Here is a 22,291-nt window from a genome sequence, read left to right as displayed (position 1 = left end):
AATAACAGCTAACCGTAAAGATAATAGCGGGTATCTTTTAAGATAATAACGTGTACCGGTAAAGATACCCGTTACGTAATGGGTATTTGAATATACAAATAAAGTTCGATTCTTAGCAGTGAATCATTCCTTTCAATGGAATCTAGTGAATAACAGGTACCTGTTAAGACAATTAACGGGTATTTCACCGTATATTTAAAAAATATAAAATATATTTCATGTATCTACATTGTGTAAACTATGATAAGTACATTGTGTAGACAAGTTTCTATTTGTGTAATTAGATCCGATTTTGGTCTCATCGTGTGAACATTTATTTTCCAAACTCTATTATATGTAAAAAATACTTTTATACTTCGTACAAACTTTATGGAAGTTAGAGATCCTAGAAATCCTCATTCAGTCGAACATCATATAGTCTGCTAACGCTACACATAAGGCTGCCAAAGAAGACAAGCACATTATTAGGGCTGTACTAAAGAAATAAACGAGAAAAGGAAACATTTTACGACTATGGAATATAGTGAATAGCAGGTACCCGTTTAAAAAGAACGGGTACCCGTTACGATACCCGTTGGAGAGCGGGAATTTGAAAATGTCAATACCTTTATAATTAATTTCGCTTACCCGTTGACGAGTCCTTGAGAAACTGGCACGGGAGATCGACCTTGCTGGAGCAAGGAATTTATTCTCAACTATAGGATAAACCTTCTATGAATCAGGTTCATCAGCAGCTTTTGTTTCACTAAATAATATTTTAGTAATAAATAATACATCAAAGACAATGAAAGGGGAAAAATACACACAGTTAAATTACAGGAAAATAAATACTTCTCAAATACTACAATAAATAATGATAATAAAAAAAGGTGCGATTGAGCTCTCCCAGCCATTGAGCTCTTTGCTGGGAAAACATAAAATTTTTCTAAATATTTGAAATATTCTGCTTAATTAGTCTGTTTTAATTATGAATGTCTGCTTTTTATATTTTATCTTTCATTGTGTTTTTAAGTATAATGTTCTTAAATAATTTTCTTTTTATTAGAAAGCCAGTAGGTAGCAAAAACTGGCCATGATGACATCAGTACATATCGTAGTTTCCGCAAGGTTCCTTTTTTGGCGATTTTTAAGTAGTTTTTTTTCAATGGGGCACCAAATGCCCCTTTTCCTCTCCAAAAAATAACCGAGATTTAGTTTACCTATAAATAATCATAGGTGTTGCATGACCCCCTACAAACTAAAAACTTTTTCTTTTAGTCTTAAATTGATGTATATCTGATAATTTTTTGCAGCACCCTTTCACTCACTTTACTCATTGCAGTCGGCAGCTCTGGTCATCGGCACACATGAATGGCACTCTCTTTGCTTTGGTGATGTTTGGGTTTTGTTTTGGGCCCTTGCATAAGGTCATTCCAAGTAGAATTTTCCGTTTTTTTAAAGAATTTCTATAGTTTAAAATCTTTCTCAAGCTTCCAGCATTACCTTGAAAAATTTTAATGCGTGGCTTGAATTGATTAGCTGTTTGTAGAGTGCATAACAGAGTCCCACAACTTTGGTTCATATTCACTACTAAAGAAAATCCAATATTTTTACATCCTTCTACAAATGGTGATAAAATAAAAAATCAAAAGTTGACCTGGAGCTAAAAAATAATCAAATCCTTCAAGAGATATGAATAGTTTTGAAAGTTTTCATTAAAAAAATTTTTTTACCACATATTGGGTAACTCAAAAGAGTAAACAGCAACACTCAGTGGTATCTGTTCACGATAATTTAAAACGGAGAGGGGTCAAAATATAATTTTTGTAAATCAAAGGGGGGGGATTTTTTTTCAGAATCTAGAGAGGGGGCAAATTTGTCCGAGAAAATACCTAATCATGGCATTTTCTAATGAAAAGACCCCTCAAAAAGATATTTTTTTAAATCTAAGGAGGCGAAAAATCTAGGCGGAACCCATCCTACCCCACTCAAACCCCTTAACACCCAAAACACTACACGTATCCCATTTTGTATGGACTTTTTATGACATTTTCTAAAGAAATATTTGGCTATCTGGGGGATAAAGTTCTTTGCACAATTATGCCAACGGTATATTATAATATTTACTTTTCGAAAACTCTTTGCGTACTAAAAGCCATAGTTGCCAGTCAAGAGTTCTCAAATTTCTCAAGGATGACTCAGACTTCTGATTGTTACAACGAAGCTTTGTCAATCGAACATCGCATCCTTAAAGTGTCTTGAAACATTATATTTTAAGATCAAAATATGAAGGTCCATCACTTACTATAAGGTGCTTCAAACTGTACCCGTTCTCCACAAATACCACCGCCCACCCTCCCATTTGCCCATTATGTTTAAAAACTAAATGTTGCCTTAAGATTAAATCAAAATGCACTGTGTTAATGCTAATTCCCGATAAGCCGTCTCAGCAGTACCCCAAGAATGACTGAGGGTATTATTGTTCAAACTTTGGGGGCTACTTCTGCTCTTAAAGTTTAACCAAATCAAAATGTCGAAAGTGTATCCAAGCTATCAAAGAAAGTAAACAGATTTTTTTTGCGAATGGTATCAAGTTTTCTATTTCAGGTCAACTAGGTATGACCTAAATAGAGGAGGCATGAAACTAAATTAAACACTACTGTTTTTGTCCAGATTTTTAAAAGGGTGTATGTTGTTAAAAATTGCTGAAAAATTTTCTCCAGCATAAAAATAGCAAGCGAAACTATTAAGACTTAAAAAAACGAAAAGATTGAAACTATTATTTTCTTTTTCCCTGAAAAGACTATGTCAATTCGAAACGAATAGAAATAAATTAAAAGACTTTTCCCACAAAATAAGTTTTTTGAAAGAAAAGTAAACAACTGTATTAAACCAAGAATGAGCAAAAATAAAATCAAATAATCTACCAAGCGTGAAATTACCACAAATCAGCATCGATAAATAAATAGAACCCAAAACGAACAGAAATTACGATAAATAATCGAGTCAAACTCAAAACGAGTAGAAATTAACATGAGTAGGGCTCAAAACCCCCTTGCCTTCCCAAGGGCAAAACATAATTTGCACTTTACTAAAAAAAAATACAAATAATGTGCATTGTCAGTTTAATGTGCACATACTGATATTTATTAATCAAAATGTTGGTTTTATTTGATTTATTAAAGTTATAAAATTAAAAACATTTGTATTTTTTTAGTAAAGTGCAAATTATGTTCTGCCTTGGGAAGGCATAGGGGTTTTGAGCCCTACTCATGTTAGTTTCTGCTCGTTAATTTCTGTTCATTTTCTGTCCAACTTCCTTTGCATTTAGTAGATTTCAATTATTTTGATTTATGGTTTCTGTGTAACGCCAACCTAGTATTAAATGGATAATTTTTCGTAATATTGGATAAAAGGATAAAGATCTTTGACAGCCATTGTTGGTACACATGGTGTCGAGTCGACGTTTCAAATACTAGGTTTTATACAGGAACAGTTTGAAAGCTTGTCGCCTAAACTTAGTGCGGTGGGGATTGAACCCTGGACCCCATATCGCCAAGCTGAGTATCAATCGTCTGTGGCACAAGAGAGTAAAAAAAATTATACGTAAATTTTCTGATCCCTAACTTTTATCCTTGCGACTGCCAGGAATGAACCTCAGTCCTGATGGAGGAGCTTCCACTGCACTGTCACAAATCATTAATAATATTGGTAATGTGTAAATATTGGTAATTTTTACGCAGCGCCAACCTTAGTATTTAATTGCTTATTTTAAATATTTCTCTGATGCTACTTGTTCGGTTTGTTTGATTGTATGGATATACTAATGAATCATCTGTATTCAATTCCAGGCGAGGCTACTTTAAACTGAGTGAAATTGTGTTTTATTTGATTATTTGGTGACGAAAGCTTTATTATTTAAATATTAAAGTAGGAGTATATAACAATGAATAAACTATAATTTAGATAGTGATTAAAAAAAATAATTAAATACAAAAATATTGGTGTGACGTCTGAAAAATTATTTGCGAAAAAAAGAAAAACTAAAACGTACAAGGAAGTAACAACATTAGAAACTTAATGTAAAGAGAAAGCCTGAAAATAAAAACTGAATAGAATAACTTTTAAAAATGCTTGCCTTGAGTACTGAATGCTGCTCCTAATATAAAACAATATATAGACATCAAAATGTCTAAAAAAAGCAAAAAAATAAACAAAAAAGCCGCTTGAAAAACCAAATCGATTAATTGTTAAAATGCGATTTAAATGTCAAAGTCCTTGCTTGACATGTAACGTCTTAAATCAAATAAGGGTTAAAAGACTTATTATGAATAGTTGTAAAACTGTAGAAGGAAAACAAAACATTACTGTTTTGTTTACGCTGTGAATTTACTTTTGAAAGTTCCATTCTCATGACTTTACTACTTTCCAAAATAGCAAAAGCCCCTTATTCACAGCGTTAACACAGCTGCTATTATAACACAGCTAGGCTATTTTTTAGGACTGTTTTGGAAGCTACTACTTATAAATAAGTGATTTTTATAAGTCCGTCTTGGTAAAGTTAAAGTACAAAACTAATTTTCAAAAAACTGTTTTCGCCTAATTTCTGTAATATTATCCGTATGACATCATGCTATATGACACCATGCTCAAAATGTCTCATTAGGGTCTCATTTGTCAAATTCTCATTAGGGTAGTCACTATTCCTGGGTATTTGCACCATATGACGTCATGTGATTGCGCAATAAAAGTCCTAAGCGGAATAGGTAGAAATGAAAACAGTATAAAATGACGTCATCGAATAAAGCTGTCTAGTAGGTGGGGCCTAACAAAATGTACAGACTTATAAAGGAGAGAACAGACAATCAGATTTAATTCGTTTTAACTGATCGATAGCTACTGATAAAATAAGTATGAATATAAACAGCCAATATTATCCAGTCAGTGATATGGATTCAAATTATGAAAACTTTGGCCTTGACCAAGATTGGCTGCTAATGAGTGGAATGAAAAGTTTTACAAACCAAGAAGACATACTGCAGGATATGTTGGGATTGCGGGAGGTACTCAATCAGTCTCGAGGTTTAAACGATCATATCGACATCCAACGACAGAGCCAGACAAATGCAGGGACATCAGAATTAACTAGTGTCGTGAATGAAAACCATAACATTGATCAATGCTCAAATACTGGTGGAGCTTTACCTGCAGTGTTACTACCAGGCTGTGGTAGTCGTTCAGTTGTTGCAGTCGGAATTTCATCTTGTTCATCCGAAATGGATACTAACATTGATAAAAGCAGTAGTGCCAGTGCAAAGCCTGCCTATCAAAAGACAAACAATAAATGTAAAAAAAAAAACAGGTGAAAGCGGCTAAAAGTGCCGGAAATTGTTTGAAAACTCTTACGGAACGGAACAAGGAAACCGCCCGTGCTTATAGAAAAAGAAGAAGAACCGAGGAGCAAGAACTTGAAATATAGTTTGGGTTTTTGAAGAAGAAGAAGGTAGTACTCGAAGAAGAGTTAAAATCCCTCAAAGAAATTTATTCAAAGAAAAGTTATCATAAGAAAGTAGCCCAAGAAGGGTTGTGTTAAATAGTTAAAGTGTACATTTTATTAGAAAGCATTTGGTTTCAAATTTCAAAATTTTTGTTGTTTTGCTTTGAATAAAGCATTCTCCTTTAATACGCCTTCACTTAATTTTTGAAGATTGCTTAGGATAGATTGCTTAGGATAATATATAGCTTAGGATAGCTACTTCAGGCCTGGGCCTCATGTTAGGAACTTTTTTTCACTTTGTTTTTGAACTGAAAAATTCATAAAATACATTGACGATTCCATCGCAGTTACCGTCATTACAAGACGTTGCGTCATTACACATTGCTAGTTACCGTCATTTAAAGCCCTTGAAGAAAGAATTGGAAGGGGGTGTTGGGGGTATATTAGCAAGGGTGTCTCTTTGGGTCATTGAATCATACATAATAAAAAAATGAAACACACAAAATTGTGTATAACTTTAGCTCAAAGCTAAATAATAGAGGAAATTAGATCCAAACAATGGGAGAAACGTCATCTCTATCTCTTAGTTTTCTTAAAAAAAAATATGAGCAACATGTCTTTTGCTCAAATTTATTGTTTCTTATTGTTTATAGTCGAAAGGGATTGGAATTAAGTAAAATATATTTTTTGACGAAAACTGCATTTAACGAAGTCTTTTACGTATTATAATAACTTGATTAAAGGAAGAATATCTTGACATAAGCTTGATCATATAATAACTAAAAGTTAAAGAACAACGAAAAATGGTGTAGCTTTTTTCAAAGGAATTTGAGATATTCATGGAGTTTCTTCCAAAATTGGAGTTCAGCAACCATATATTTGGAGTACGTAACAGGCAATTAGTTCACTGTCATAAGATGAGGCTATTATACGCTGGGAAATAAATAATTTAAGAATTAAAAAAGAAGACACAAAAATCATTTAGACAATTAATTGAAGAACATTTCAGTGGCACTAACAGAGTGGTGCAATTGATGATACAACTGAGCACACAAATGCACTTCAAAATGTATGCTAATCTGATGGAATGAATAAATAGCACAAATCTGACACATGCAAAAAGCTTTCCGATTGTTTATTTAGTCTGCTTTCTTAATTCCCCCCGTTGCCGCACACGCTGGTGATTCTAATAACGTCACTTTTAGGACAGTAAATTTGATATGAAGCCATCTTCAAATTTTTGTTACATACACAAATTTAAGCTAAGAAAGACTTTTGATAATTGATTTTTGATAATCTTAAGCTTAATGCGATGCAAACAAACTCGCTTTTGGTTAGGCATTCTTGACAAAATTAATTTCAAGGTGGGGCTTAATTTTGGTAGGGAAATTGAAAAAATAACTAAAAACCAAATTTTAAACAAGCCCTGTGGTGGTGCAATGGGTTTGATTTCAGCTTGGTACCCAGAGACCGAGAGATTGATGGGACCCAGAGATGGACCCCAACTGTCGCAACATACGGCTGGGCCGGTGCAGGAATTTTAGTAGCCAAGAAGCGTTATTAATCTGATACGAATTGTAAAGAATGTTATAATTGTTGGATGATTGTAAAAATACCGAGATTTAGATCTGGGAGTGGCACAAGCCTAAAAGTTCTTGACAAATATGTGCGTGTTCGTGGTGGTTTTGTTTGTGCCAGGTTATCATGAACACTCCGACGCATTGGAATTGAACGCTAAAATAACTTTAAAAAGAAAAGAAATTATTATACCTGAACAAAATTTCTGTTCGGTGCTACTTTGAGATTAGTTCTGTGTAATGCTTCCAAAACCATTGATAGATGTTACGACAAAATGAAAAAAATAACTAATTTCGGAAAATGGCAAAGATTTCCAGCATACGAAATCCAGAAGGAAAGGAGGCCGCCCCTTAGGTGTTGTTGACTTTTGTTACTGTTTCTACTGTTACTTATCTGTCGCGCAAATAAGTTGTTAAAATTCTAAACAGGTGTCACATGTAATAGAAAAAAATGAATCGATTAAAATTTACATGTTTAAGTGTTTATATCCTCTAAGATAATTTATCTCATAACGTTTTTTTTATATATTTACACTGGAGTAATCTTACTGCTAAGAAATAACTAATTATACCGTATGATTACAGACTGGACTACATAAGGGATTACTACTGGATTGCAGGGTAGACTATATAAGTATTTTTTTTTATGTATATATAAGGATTCTATAATTATTATTACGTCAAGATAAAAATGAAAATGTGTATCTCACACTATCTTAAGTGAAAAATTTCATTTTTAACGGATCAGGGGTGGATCTAGAGCAGAATCTTGGGAGGGGGAGATGAAGACCAATGCGACAAGTGCGCCAAAAAACACAGTCTTATGGGGGAGGGTAAATATACAAGGGCGCTAACAGTTGACCAAATTGATAAATTATTTTAAAAAAAGAGTGAAAAACAGAAAAAAAAACAAGAAATGAGGACGCCAGAAAAAATCTTGTTAGGGGGGGGGTTCCTCCGCCACCTCTGGATCAGCCAATTTAATGCATTCTCCCGCCATTTTATGTACTATGATTAATTATATTAAGCGTTTTCATCCATCCTACGAAAGGCTAAAAATTAGGAAGATTGCGCCACTGAGATTGAGTTTTTCAGTTGTGAATTGCCTTCCTGTGATTTTTTCCTTTTCAAAATTGTCCAATTTCAATGCTCAAGTTCCGAATTTTGATCACAATTTTTTTTCAGAAACTGAATTTGTGGGTAATAATTTGCCGTAAAACGTCCAATAAAAATATGTCAATATGTCAGTCGTATGTCAATTTATGAGTTTTACTAAACTGTTTTTGTATAACCGCTGAAATCATGAAGTAAACATTTAGTGATCTCAGCGTTTGTTCTACATGGGACATGCATAGATAAATTAATTTGTAAAGCGGTTCATGAACACATAAACCCAATTAGCGTTTTATGTTGATTAAATAAAAAATGCAAGTTTTTCAAACTGAAAGTAAGGAGCGACATTAAAACTTAAAACGAACAGAAATTATTCTGTATATGAAAGAGACTGTCCCCTCCTCAACGCCTCGTTTTTTACGCTAAAGTTTTTTATTGTTTTAGAAAATAAAGTTGTGAGACAGAGTCAAACTTTGGCGTAAAGAGCAAGGCGTTGAGGAGGGGACAGTCTCTTTCACATACAGAATAATTTCTATTCGTTTTAAGTTTTAATGTCGCTCCTTACTTTCAGTTTAAAAAACTAGTTTTTTTTATTAAATTTTTGAACGTTTTTATAAATGCAGGTTTTGATCATGGCTCACCGTACATGAATAATTAAAACAAAATTTTCGTATTAATTTACTTTTATTTAGTTAAATGGCTTTCTCGGAACTTGTTTAATTTTATTTACGAACGTTTTTATTAGTAATAAATATGCGTAACTTACGAATTAACTTACATAACGAACTTCTATATTCATATATTTTTAATACGTTTATTATGGGGTTCGCTCCCTAGTCAATACCTTGCTCTTTAAGTGAAAGTTCAAATTCTGTTCCAATTCTTTAAAAATGACCGCTTAATCACAAAGGCCGTTAATTAGAATAAATAGCTCTTATGAAAGTACTAAAAAATCTTTGGCTTAAAGAGCGAGGCATTGACTACGGGGTGAACCCAATTATATATGTAATATTTTCTGTTCGTTTAAAGTTTCGACGTTGCTGCTGTTGCAGTAGAAATACTTGTTTTTTTATATTAAATTTATGATCTTTTTGTAGATAATGCTGGAAAGTCCGGCGTCCCCTTCATAGCAATGTCCCTTCCCCCATAAAAACTTCCTTCATGGAAAGATCCTCCCACATAATCCCTGAACCACCCCCCCCACTAACATGAAAAATCTCCCCTGAAAACGTCTGTATGCTTCTAAATAACCAATACTATATGTTAACATTTGGTAAAGTTCATAACTTTCAGCCCTCCCCCCGGGAACTTTGGGGGATTAAGTCATCCTAAAAGACATACTTATAATATTTTTGAACATGTTGAACAAAATGGCTATCTCAAAATTTTGATCTGGTGACTTTGGGGAAACAATGAGCGTGGGAGGGTGCCTAGTTGCCCTCCATTTTTTGGTCACTTAAAAAGGGCACTAGAACTTCCGATTTTCATTTTAATGAGCCCTCCCACGATATTCTAGGACAACTGGGTCGATACGATCACCCCTGGGAAAAAAAAACAAACAAACAAATAAACACGCACCCGTGATCTTTCTTCTGGCAAAAAATGCAAAATTCCACATTTTTGTTGATAGGAGCTTGAAACCTCTAGAGTAGGGTTCTCTGATACGCAGAATATGATGGTGTGATTTTCATTAAGGTTCTATAACTTTTAGGGGGTTTTCCCCCTTTTTTCGAAAATCAGCCAAATTTTCTCAGGCGCCTAACTTTTGATGGGTAGGATTAAAATTGATGAAAAATATATATTTGGAATCAGCATTAAAATCTGATTCTTTTGATGTATCTATTTGTATCAAAATACCGTTTTCTAGAGTTTCGGTTACCATTGAGCCGGGTCGCTTCTTACTTACAGTTCGTTACCACGAACAGTTTGAAAATACAAAAAAAAAATAATCAAAAGATCAAAAATAAATATCGAAGGTGTCTTTTATAATGAATACAAGAAAATGATACATCTTTCAAGTTTCAATGCTCATTAACTAGGAAAGAAATAATCCCATGTAAACAACTGGTCAAAAATTAACTCCTAGTGATAGTTCAAATCAGTCACAAATAAAATCAGTCACAAAAGTGTCATAATTCTCCTTTTTGTCTACTTTTTTATTTAAGAGTCAATTTTAACATATTTTATTCCTTTAATTTGTAGACCAGGAAATACTACTGAAATTAGAAAGAGGGAATGTTGCTTTTGACACCGTCTTGTTTTGTTGACAGACGAATGAATTCACCTGGAAAGGTCGAGTAAAAGTATGTCCATTTATCAGTTTTGCCAAACGGTCTTTGTATAACCACTGAAATGGCTTAGTAAAAAAATTTATAGCAAAAAATTAGACATTTAAAAAAAATAGCAAAAAAGAGACATATATAGACAAAATTCGCTTCCCAAGCTATTTTCAGCGTTTCATGTTGAAAATAGGAAAAAAATGTAATACTGCAATTCAAATCAAAAGTTTTCAATGCTTATTAACTATGTAAGAAATAATCTCATGCAAATCACCGGCCAAAAAATTAACCCTCCAGTGGCGCCATCTGCTACTTAGATAAGGATAAAACTCATGCATCGAACGCGTCACAAAAGTATCACTCTTCATTTTTGTGTCTAATTTCTTTTGTTTATGAATTAATTTTAACGTTGTTATTAATTTTATTTATAGACCAGGAAATACTACTGGAATTTGAAAGAGAGGGAGTGTTGGTTTTTACACCGTCTCGTTTTGTTGACGGACGAAGAATCGTTTGCTACGATTATCGATATATTTTAAAAACGGCCGCTGAAGATGATGGCATTGTTGTTTCGAACGACAGCTATCGAGATTTGGCACAGGAGTCTCCTGAATTTAAGAAGGTTGTTGAAGAGCGAATACTCATGTATACATTTGTGAGTTACAGGTAACTAAATCTGATTTGCATTCTTTTTAGATCATTGAACTCTCATGGCCTCAAGAAAGGCAATGATCCCGTCAGAAGAGGTCAAAGATTATGAACTTCCTTCTCAGATTTGTAAAAAGTGCTTAAGCCGGCTTAGAACGGGATTGCAAGATGTGCCTGTGACCTCTAGTTGAATGGAGACTTCTTGCAAGCTTAGGCCCATCTTGGTCACTATATAGTTTTACCACAATTGGCGATACACTCCTATCAACTAGTGTTGACGCCCTCCATATACAATCTCAAGCCTATTACAATCGACTCATTATATATTCAGGCATGCAAATATTTTATAACAAATTGGAATGTAACTCTCTGTAAATAACCTAGCTTGGATGAAGTTGTCCAGTAGCCAAAAACATCAAAATAAGCAAAATGCATTAGAACTATCCATTAATCAAAGTTCCGGGAATGTGGTGTTGCTTACTAGGCCATGTTTTCGTCGAGGTTTCGCACTTCCTTGAGATCATCCTCGTGTGGTTTTGACAGTCACGCTTCTGGTTAGAAATATTCGTAAAAGATCCACCCTAATGCCACTATGAGGCTCCGAAAGCAGGTAGATGGCGTGTTGCATAGATAGATTGGTAAATATAGTAGTTGCAAGCGGAGAATATACGGTGATAATTTCTTCCACCCTCCATGAACCCTCCAAGAATATGTCAGCATTTTTAAAACCCTAGGTATTTTTGTATATTTGTTTTTCATTTTGAACTTTTTAATATCTGCCGCTCTCCTCAAAAAGTATTCGAACAGTACTTATTTTAATTGAAAGTTTTGGCTTTATCAGTGCCACAAAGGTCAATTATCAGAGAATTGCTTCACATGAGCCAAAAAGAAAAAATTATGGAAGAAACGTTTGTAATTCTCACACCCTCTCACTACTCAAGAGTAACTACGCGGAAAGTAAGTCCCACCAGGGAGTTACTTTCCTGGTGGAAAGTTCTTACGGCAGAAAATTGGTTTAGAATTTTTTTTTGCTTTGAGCTTTTTTGACGTTTAAAATCAGTTTCCATAGTTCAAAGCAGTCACAATTAAAATTAGTCACAAAAATCTCATTATTCTTATTTTTGTCTACTTTTTTCTTCAGTTTCAACCCGTATTTGTGTGCATTTACCAGTTTGTGCTTGAGAGGGATACATCTAACCTTCTTTTTTATGTATTTGGATTTGATTAATATGCGTGTATTTTGCAAGCTTCACACACATATATATATATATATATATATATATATATATATATATATATATATATATATATATATATATATATATATATATATATAAATATATAGCGTACGCTGATGACGTCCTTCTGATGAGTAGATGTAAAGCAGACTTAGAAGAGAACCTGAATGGACTCCTAAGTGACTTTCAATCTATCGGGCTTTCTATCAACATTGATAAGTATGAATTTTTGTCCTTTAATGCACCGCAAAGGGATTCTGTCACTCTCGGAAAATATGTTGTCCTTACGGTATCAGAGCTGAGGTATCTTGGTATTATGATTGCAGAAACAATTATTAAAACTAAGCAAGCGATTGTTAAGCAAACGACTACCGCCAATAAATGTGCTTATGTGTTTGTAGTGCCAAATCACTACTCCAGGAAATCTTTCGCCTCGATTTATTGTTCAGTCGGCTCACCTCACATAACCTCGCCAGTGCATCCAACATGCTGTAAATGAGAGACACTGAAAACGTCAAAAAATGCTAATGTAAAGATGCAAAATTTTTACTGTACATACCCAAGCTTTATAGGAATTTCCACCTTGAAAAAAATGGTCTTAGAGAGCCAACCAAACATTGGTCTAGCATTCGAAATAATTCAGTGCTAAAAGTTAAATTAGATAGACGGCGTTTCTCACCTACATTTATTTGAGTGTCGTGAATTACAATGAGTGTCGTATCTTTATCATTTTTGAAGCTGGTTTCTTTTTCTTTTAAATTTTGTTTTTGTAGTGCTCCACTAAAATCTATTTTTGTAGATGGTGGGCGAATAAATATTATTATTATATATATATTTCAACTTATAAATTCTATGATGATAAGGGCAAAATTGACAAAATAAATATAAAATGAATTATCTCTGTTGCAGGTTTATGCCCCCTGATGATGCACTAGGAAGAAGTGGACCGACACTGGATGACTTTCTGCGGAAAATCCCTCCCCACCTGGCTAGTTCTACCGCACTTCCTTGTCCTTACGGCAAAAAATGTTCATATGGAAATAAATGCAAGTTTCAGCATCCCGAAAGAGGGAATCTGCCTCAGAAATTTGTCACTGAAAGGTTACAAGAGCAAGCCTCCCAAAGGAAGCTACTTAAAGGGCAGGATAAAAATGGTATGAATTTCTGTGTTGCTTTGTGTACAATTAGATATTAGGGTCTTTAGGGGTACGTGTTACCTTACGAAACTTAGGAGAGAAGTTTGATTTTCAAGATTCTGAATTAAGAATAGTTCATGTTTCCTAAGGAAAGTTCCTAAGCATCATTTCTTTTGTATATAATTTTTTTTTTTCAGATTTTTCTTTTTTTTAAGGTCGTGAGTGTCTTTTTGCACGTAAAGGGTGGCAAAGTCCTCTAAATATGTTGTAGATGTTGTATATGTTATGTTGCAGATAAATATTCTGGTTTTGATCCCATTTTGGAAAAAAAGACAATACACCAAATAGGCTATACGAAAAATGTGGTTCAATAACGCTTTCTAGGTCTATAATGAAAGAAAGGTTGAGGTGGTTAGGGCATGTTGTGCAGATGAAGGATGACAGATTGCCGAAGATTGTTCTTTTCGGCCAACCATATAGGGCTAAACAGAAAGCAGGTCGTCCCCGTCTGGGGTGGGAGGACATCATAAAGAAAGATTTAAAGGAAATGGGAACTTCGTGGGCAGGTGTAAAAAGGGAGGCCTTGAATAGATTGGGGTGGAGGAGGAGCGTGCGTAGCTGTGTTGGCCTCAGGCGGCTTGGTGCTGCGATGAGTTGTTAGTAGTAGTAGTAGTAGTGCACCATCGTCTTGGACAATGTGGTAAAACTTCTCAGATTAAACCTTCTGAAAGCTTTTGATGCAAAGCAAACCATTTTGCTTCACGCGAAACAGCTGATGCTTGCGTATCGATCCTTAACTGATCATCAAAAATAATACTGAGATCTCTAATAGAGTTAAGAGGGTACACCAACACGTCACCAATGAAGTACCGGTATGCCACATCTTTCGCAAAGTATTGCATCACATGACATTTCTTGTGATTAACAAACATTGAATTTGAATTACACCATTCGAACAATACTTCCAAATTTCCCTGTAGATGTGTCACATCAACCGGGGAGGTGATACCTCTGTATAGATTTACATGGTCTGAAAACATTTTGATGGTGCTCTGTCGGATTACCTGCGGTAAATCATTTATAAATTGACAGAATAAAACTGGTCCCAGGCAGCTACCCTGAGGGACCCTACTTAGAACTCCACACCCTTCAGATAGTGCCTCACCAACCTTCACTTTATGTGTCTGATTAGTCCTTAATCCAAGTCATGCTGCTACATCCAATCCCATACTTTCAGCATTTTTCACCAGCAAGGATATTGAAACCTTGTCGAATGCCTTGTAAAAATCAAAATAACTACAATCAAAGTTTAGGCTTCAATTAGCCTTCTTTTGAAAATCTTTGATTACTTCCGTTAACTGCATATTACACGATTGATTTTTTCTAAAACCGTGCTGTGCCGTGTTCCACAATTAATTTTTTTCAAAAATAATGTTGGATCCGATACACAATTACTTTTTCCATAATTCTTGAAAAAATCGACGTGTTTGTAATAGGGTGATAATTCGTAAAATCTGACCTTGGTTCATCCTTATGAAGGGTTCTTATGACTGCCTTTTTCCACGCAGCAGGGCACTTACTAGACTCCAAACAAAGATTAAAAAGAAATGCGAGTGGAGCCGCTAAAGAAGAAGCCAGTTCTCGCATAATAACATTTGAGACACCATCTATATCAGGGGCTTTATCAACAGAAAGCTCGCGGATAGTTTTTTGGACGAGCTCAGGTGGTACATCAGAGTCATCATGCTTTGACTCATTCTGTAATACAGAAGCTCCTGGTGCCAGTGATAAATTAGATATCTTATAGGTAGCAGGATTAACGAAAACAGATGAAAAGGTTTCGTTAAAAATAGCTACTTTTCTTTATCAACATCAACAGTTTTACCAGTGACTGGGTCATTGAAGACCATGGACGATGGCTACTGCTCCTTTTGCCCCTATTCACACACTTCCAATAACTTTTTGGACAACTTTGCGCACAACTAATTATCGACGATTCCACTGACTCAGTGTGTGACTGTAGGATCATCGTCGCCCTATTTCTCACCCTCTTGTAAGCACGCCAAGATTCATCATCCCCAGCTGATAAATAAGCTCTCTAGAATCTATTTTTCGTATACATTGCTTCAAGGACAAATTTTGGCAGATTATTACGTTTTTTCATACTCTCTCTAACAGTATATCTTGGAATAAACTTCTCAAATCCTTCTACTACTATTTGACGGATAAACTCAAAACTATATCTACATCTACAATACTACACTGAAGCTCACTAACAATATCAAAATAACTTACAAAATCCACGTGATCACTTTTACCTAGAGGAGGCAGAAATTCTAAATTCTCTAGGTCAGCTGGGTGCTTAGTTATAATAAGGTCTAAGGTAGATGGATTCATTCTAGTTCGAAACCTAGTGGGCTCAGTAACATGCTGTTGGAGAAAGCTATCACCGAGTGTCTCTACTAGTTTATGCCGGAACTCAAATCAGATAGCGCTGTACTCTGTGATAACCAATCTATACTAGAAGTGTTAAAGTCACCAACGATCACAATTTTAGATGAAACCGACGAAAGGTAAGTAAGGTAGCTGAGTAGGCCCTCGTCTTCAAAAAAACTATCAATACTCTTAGACGGGCTCCGGTAAACCAGTACTATACGCACACTTTGGGACCAACTCGGATGTCTCAGCTCAAAACTAACTACCTCATGTCATTGACTTGCAAACTTAGAATCAACTTCTTTATATTTTAAACTCAGGGAAGAACAAAAATAAACACCAACTCTTCGTTCATAGTTAATAGTAAGCACAGAATCGTATCCACTTAGTTGCCAAAAATGGACAAAGGTGTCACCGCAATTCTTGGGTAAAACTTCAGCCACAACAAATACGTGGGGTTTCCGGCTTTGAACAAGTGCAACAAATTCATCCCACTTTGACGATGAACAATCTGCATTTGTATATGCCACAACTAACTGTTCACTATGACACCTCCGATTCCTTTTGGGGACGAAAAGCCTCTTCGCGCACTAGTTCTGGCCCATTTTTCTGTGTTTTGATTTTCCAGCCGGTTTCACTTGCAGCTACTTTCCCAGTAAGCTCCTTTTTAAGTTCATCATACTTCTTCTTCTGCTCAGCCAACTCTGCATCGCTTCTGTCATGTGCGACACGGAAGTTCGGTATGTTAGCCTTAATATTGTCAATCCTGCTCACAACAAAAAAGCCGCTATATCACGACTAAGTGGGGACTTGAAAATCACCTTTTCTGGTCTACTTCTACTCCTTTGTTTTCGTCCCAGGCGTACAGTGAACGCACACTTAGCTTGACACTTATTCAGAATACTTAAGATAGCTCGTTCTGAGCTATCTGGCTTATCGCACTCGTCTTCTCCAAGCAAAACAAAATGAGGTGTTTTTCTTTTTGCACTAAGTCACCATGGCCACGCTGAGTTACTTGACTCGCAACTACGGAAAACTACTGGTCCAAAACCGAACCAATCCGGCTAGAAAGTTTGTTGAACAGGTCAGTTTTCACTTTAGGGATTACTTGTGATACTGCTAAGGTAACCTCGTTCTTCAGATCTGACCGAGAACACTTTTCCTGTAGTTCAGTTTCCAAGATTTGAACTTTTTCGACTTAGAGGTTTAAGAAGCGCCGGAAATTGATCGTTCACTCCCTCTTTCAAGTCCGACTGGAATTTTGCAAAAGAGTCAGTAACAATTCTCTGAATAACTTCCGGCTAAGCAGCTACTCCTTTTTGCTTACATATAGGACAATACCAGGTTGATTCTAGGCGACGACTCATTCTCGTAAACAGTTTGTATTTGGGGTCTGACATATCCAAACATTCAATGCAAACCCACCTTTCGCAACCGTCACATAGAAGTGCGTAGCTTTCATCTTGCAGGCTAGCGTCATAGGCTGAACAAAGATCGACTCCTTTTTAGGGCGGCTTACGAAGTCTCTTTGAAGCAGCACTCATTTTGGGCCAAAAAAATCAGTCCGATTTGGCTATATTGTGAAAACTTTGTAAAAACCGACGTAGCAACACTGCACGTCTAATTTTGGCGTCAGACAAGATACGAACAGAAATGGTCGCTGGCAACCCTGCGCACGGGAGAAATTTATTCCGCCATTTTATTGATAATTAACAGTTCAAAAGAGATCGGAATCAGCTTCGTTAGAGTTTTTCGTTATACCAGCGGAATCACTGATTTATCTTTCGCCCACTAATTTAACCACACGTTTACACCAGCGTTGCCGGCTATTGAAATTCGATTAATTCGAATTACGATTAACAATCCGTATTATGTTTAACTCTTCATATTTTTTTTTAAGTATTTCTTATTAACCTTCCTCTTAACCCTTGAACAATTTTTCTAACGTTGTGAAAGAATATATTTTACAAATCGAATATGTGTTAGAAAATTTAAAGCAAAGTATTTCTGCTACCTAACAATTCTGTTTCCGCTATACAAATATATACCTGCTAGCGAACATTGTTAGCAAACAATTGGTCGGAAATACAGTCGAAGTGATAAGAAAAAAAAGGCTCTTGTCAAAACTATAAAAAGCCTGCATAATTCAAGTATCCACAGAAACGGGTCAGTTTTCTGTAATGTGTCTTTACCTTTTTTGTTACTATATGATCTATTGTCAATTTTCTCTGTCATTTCCACTTGATTTGGGAACATTGGCTTCAGCTTCTCCCCCCCCAGGATTTTCACGAAATTATGGTGTTTTTAAAGGGCGTTACTTCTGTTGCGCCCTTTAAATAATGTGATAGGATTTAGTAAAGTGAACCGCGGATAAATGAATATAATCCCTCCATGGTGTAGTTGATTCTTTTTTTTTCTAAAATTATATTTCATCATAAGACTGCAGTAGCCTACTGGCTCTTGAGGACTTATGGGCTCTAATTTTATTTTAAATGTATCAACTAGGATTGGATCCCTAAATTTTTTAAATTGATTTTTACTCGTAATTATTCAGTATGTACCCCCTTCCCTCGTAAAAATAGTAATATGGACGCTTAAAAATATTAATAACTATGAAATGTGTCCATTTGTCTAATTAATGTTAATCAATTGGAAAGGACTTTTAATTTAAAGTCATTTTGATTTTATATCTAGCGAAGGCCGTGAGTCTCCCAGCTCAATCCAGTTCATGTGACGGAGTTCTGCCCGCTAAGCGGAATCTTGCTCGAACTAATTCTGTTGCCACAGGTTTTACACACGAACCCATGCAACAGAACAGAAGTCCTTCTAAAGCAACATCTCTGCCAATACCCGTTGATCAAATGCAACAAATGTTGCAACAACCACCTCCTAATCTTCCATGGCATGGACTTTCTCAAGATCAGCTTGAGAACCTTCATCCACCTGTTCAACGGCAACTCTCTTTGAATCCTGCAGGTGATGCAAGACTGACTCACTACTACCCTTATGGTGTGAACAGGCTAAGTATAGCTCTAGAAAGGCCATTACCTGGCTATTATTACCCAGTCGAAATACAACATACGCAGATTACCAGAAATGCGTCTGCACCAGGAGCTTTTATGCCCCGAGAAAGGCCTGTCCTGTATACACCCCAGTCTTCAAGGTTGTCTAGTACCTCTGATACCCAATTGAACTTACTGCCAGATAGTTTTCGCTGCAGTACTGCTGAATTAGACCAAAATGTTTCGTCATCAACTCCAAAACTACTTCCTTGGTATCCGCATTCCAGGCCTTTGTATCCTGAGTATCCTCCTGATTCCTCTGGACTGAGCTATCAGCAGGTGAGGGATGAAATGTACTTCCATTTTTCTGCTCTTTTCCCGGAAAGTAAAGTACAGGAAGCCATGGCTCTACTTCCAAAGGAAACTGACCCGCAGAAAATATGCTCGGTTATCATGGAACTAATTAAGAATAACCCATAAAAATTTTGTTTGAAGGTATATTTCTTTTTCGTATAATGTGTACGAATTGCTGCATTGGTGTAGCGCGTGCAGCTTAATCTGTTCGGTTGCCATGTCTTACTCTGTTTCTTAGCAAAATTTATCCAAGTTTATTTCGCTCAGTGGCTGTGGCTTAATCCAACGATGGGTCATATTTATTCCAAGATATATAGCTGTATCAGCAAAAAACAGGAGGTGATTTTAAAAACTGCATAATTAATTATAATTAGAATATGGAGTCCTGTGATGGCGTAGTGGGCTTACCTTAGCTTGGTAAAAGGGACCCAGAAACGAATGCGGCTGTAACAACATACTGTAGGACTCATCAAGGGAACTTAGCAGTCAAGAAGCCTTGTTAATTTTATTACTCACTTCTTAGAATTTGATATTTATGATATATGATATGATATAGATATAGATATGAAATATGATATAGATGCAAGGCCGTATCCAGAGGGGGGGGGCTACCCTGTGTGACTCCCCACGCAAAATAAATAGATTTGTCTGACATGTAAAAAAAATTAACAAAAATGCATATATATATATAAATCTTTGATGTGTTTTGTAAAGAATTTTTGATACTGGTGTATTATGCGGGCACTACTAAAGAAGTCAAGTTTTGTTAATGCTAATGAAATAAAATAAAATAGGATGAATATATAATAGCTAAGAAACCAGTTTGGGCTATATATTTGTACTTTGGGGGAGGGGAGCTGGGTAAAGCCTAGTATATATTAAATATGGGTACTGTTGCATTATGCGGGTACTGCTATATATTGTGCAAGAAAACCAGTCACGAAACCCATCAAAAAGGCTATTTGCAAGAGACCGCTTTAGATAAATGATTGCAAAGCCGTGGTTTCTCAATGAGTTACAATATTTAAAAGATTGTTTTTTGGGGTTTGGGGGGGGGGGAGGTACCTAGGTTAGGCTACGTATTTAATGTATGGTATGTATTGCCCCCCCCTCCCTAGTGTGCAAATATATAGCCCAATTTTTTGTTTATAAACTATTATACATTCATCCTATTTTATTTTATTTCATTAGCATTAACCAAACTTGACTTCTTTAGCAGTGCCCGCATAATACACCAATATCGATTTTGTTTAAGCCCTCCCGCCAAACAAAATCCTAGATAGGCCTTTCTCTAAATGTGTCGTATATAAAGGCAGTTTTTCAAGCATGCGAAGTTTTCATTATTTGCGTCTTTCTCAGAGCTGTGTCATAAGACCTTATCAGACATGTGGCGTGAGTAGTTTCTAAGATAAACAGAATATGTATGCGTTGCAAAATATATGACCTGAAAGTAGAATATGGAGTACCACCATCTATACTATGCCCTTCCAAGGACAATGACAAATTGTATTTTGTAACATATAGCCTGAGCAAGACAAAGGCATTACCGACGCTTATATTCTGCCGACCTTGGAAGCTACATTTAACGTATGGTTAAAATTTCACGATTATACGCTCGTTAGTTATACCATTTACGATTTTTGTAGAATCTAAATCAGTCGTGTTTTGCAAAATGGGTCTAAGTCTACTTTTCCTAATTTTACTGGAGAGCAAAATGAAAATGGAAACGAACAATGAAAAAATATTTCTGACAAATCAGAATTTAAGAAACTTTAAAGACTAGTTCCTAGTTAACTTACCGATAGGAATTCACTGGAAATGTCAAAATTGCTGAATTGTTTGGTTACTTAGAAAATGAGGGACTTACGCCCTTTTAGTACAATTTATAACTCGATCAGAATTCAAAATAAGCCCATTTTGAATAGACCAATAGATATATCTCTTTGAGCTCGTTTGAACCATCTGCTTTTCATATTTGGAAAAAAGTGGACTTCGGCCATTTTTGAAAAACGCCTCGGAAATCATAAATCTAATTTGGTTTTACTTCCCATGTCAAAATTTGGGTCTTATTTGAGCTTGTACTTTGTTTAACAGCGTTCATATAAAAAAATCTCGGTTTTGAATAATTAGTTTGGAATGTTCTCTCCCCCTATTAGATATTGTTTTTTTTATTTGGTAATTTTGATTAAATTTCAGATTTCACACATCACGGTGGCATACACCAAAAATCTTTCTATTTTTTTTTTAAATACCTATTGTATTTCCATATAGTGAAGATATGCCTGTTGGGCAGGGAACTTTTTGACTGGGCTTCGTAAGTCCAAAGCTATTGGCCAAGGACAACCTTGTATCTAAACATTAAATTTGCTTTTATAAGTTTCTGTTCACCCAGACATTTTGAAAAAATGTAGATATGAGGTTTTTGCTGTCCCTCATAGAACTAGTATTAAATTTGACAATAGTTTATTTTCATTGTTGCGTAATCTCTTTCTTCTTACTTTTGTCTTTTTTTATATTCATCTTTTATTTGTTGTATCTTTTATTTTATTTTAATCTTTCTTTTTTATTTTAATCTTTCTTAACTTTCTTAATCTCTTTCTCTTCCTCAATTTTTTCCCCTGCTTGAAAAGTTATAAATATTTATGCGAAGCTTGAAATAAATTTCAGCGCATGCTTGCGAATGTGTGCGAATAGTTGGTTCCCAGTGAAGACTTTTTAGTCCTATTTCTCCTCCCCTTTTTTTGCTTATATTTCTGATATAGAATTTTAGCTGTGTGTTTCTAATTTTTTGTCTCTTTTCCTCTAAGTAAAGGTACATACATGTTGTGCTCAGGGCGTGGGGATCATACTTCGTTTGTTATTTTTCAAATTTAAAGGAAACAATACTTAAGAAATTAAATTATTATGAATATGGCCTTAAGCTCTAGGAAGTGAAAATAATAAGTGAAAGTGAAGATTTGAAGTCGACCTAGTCCTTTTTCCTTTTAGGTAGAACTGCTTGTTTGTTTCTTTGTATATTTTTTTAGATTGTC

The 22,291-nt window shown here is 35.3% G+C and overlaps 2 protein-coding genes across 5 annotated transcripts in view; both read left to right on the top strand.

Moving 5' to 3' along the window:
• Nucleotides 1-22,291, top strand: part of Sras (Ras converting CAAX endopeptidase Sras) — a 186,892-nt gene that overhangs the window by 122,614 nt on the left and 41,987 nt on the right. The gene's annotated exons all lie outside the window — the stretch shown is intronic.
• LOC148957043 (endoribonuclease rege-1-like) lies at nt 4,893-19,446 on the top strand. Its single transcript, XM_089097865.1, has 4 exons — nt 4,893-5,325; nt 10,877-11,111; nt 13,241-13,485; nt 18,598-19,446. Exons 1-4 carry the CDS (start codon nt 4,893-4,895, stop codon nt 19,383-19,385), a joined length of 1,701 nt encoding a protein of 566 aa, XP_088953991.1. The 3' UTR covers nt 19,386-19,446.

The sequence above is a fragment of the Artemia sp. Qi Xiang Cuo genome, chromosome 1 (assembly GCF_049724085.1).
Source record: "Artemia sp. Qi Xiang Cuo chromosome 1, ASM4972408v1, whole genome shotgun sequence".
NCBI classification, from domain to species: Eukaryota; Metazoa; Arthropoda; class Branchiopoda; order Anostraca; family Artemiidae; genus Artemia; species Artemia sp. Qi Xiang Cuo.
This window is presented reverse-complemented; position numbering and strand designations above follow the sequence as displayed.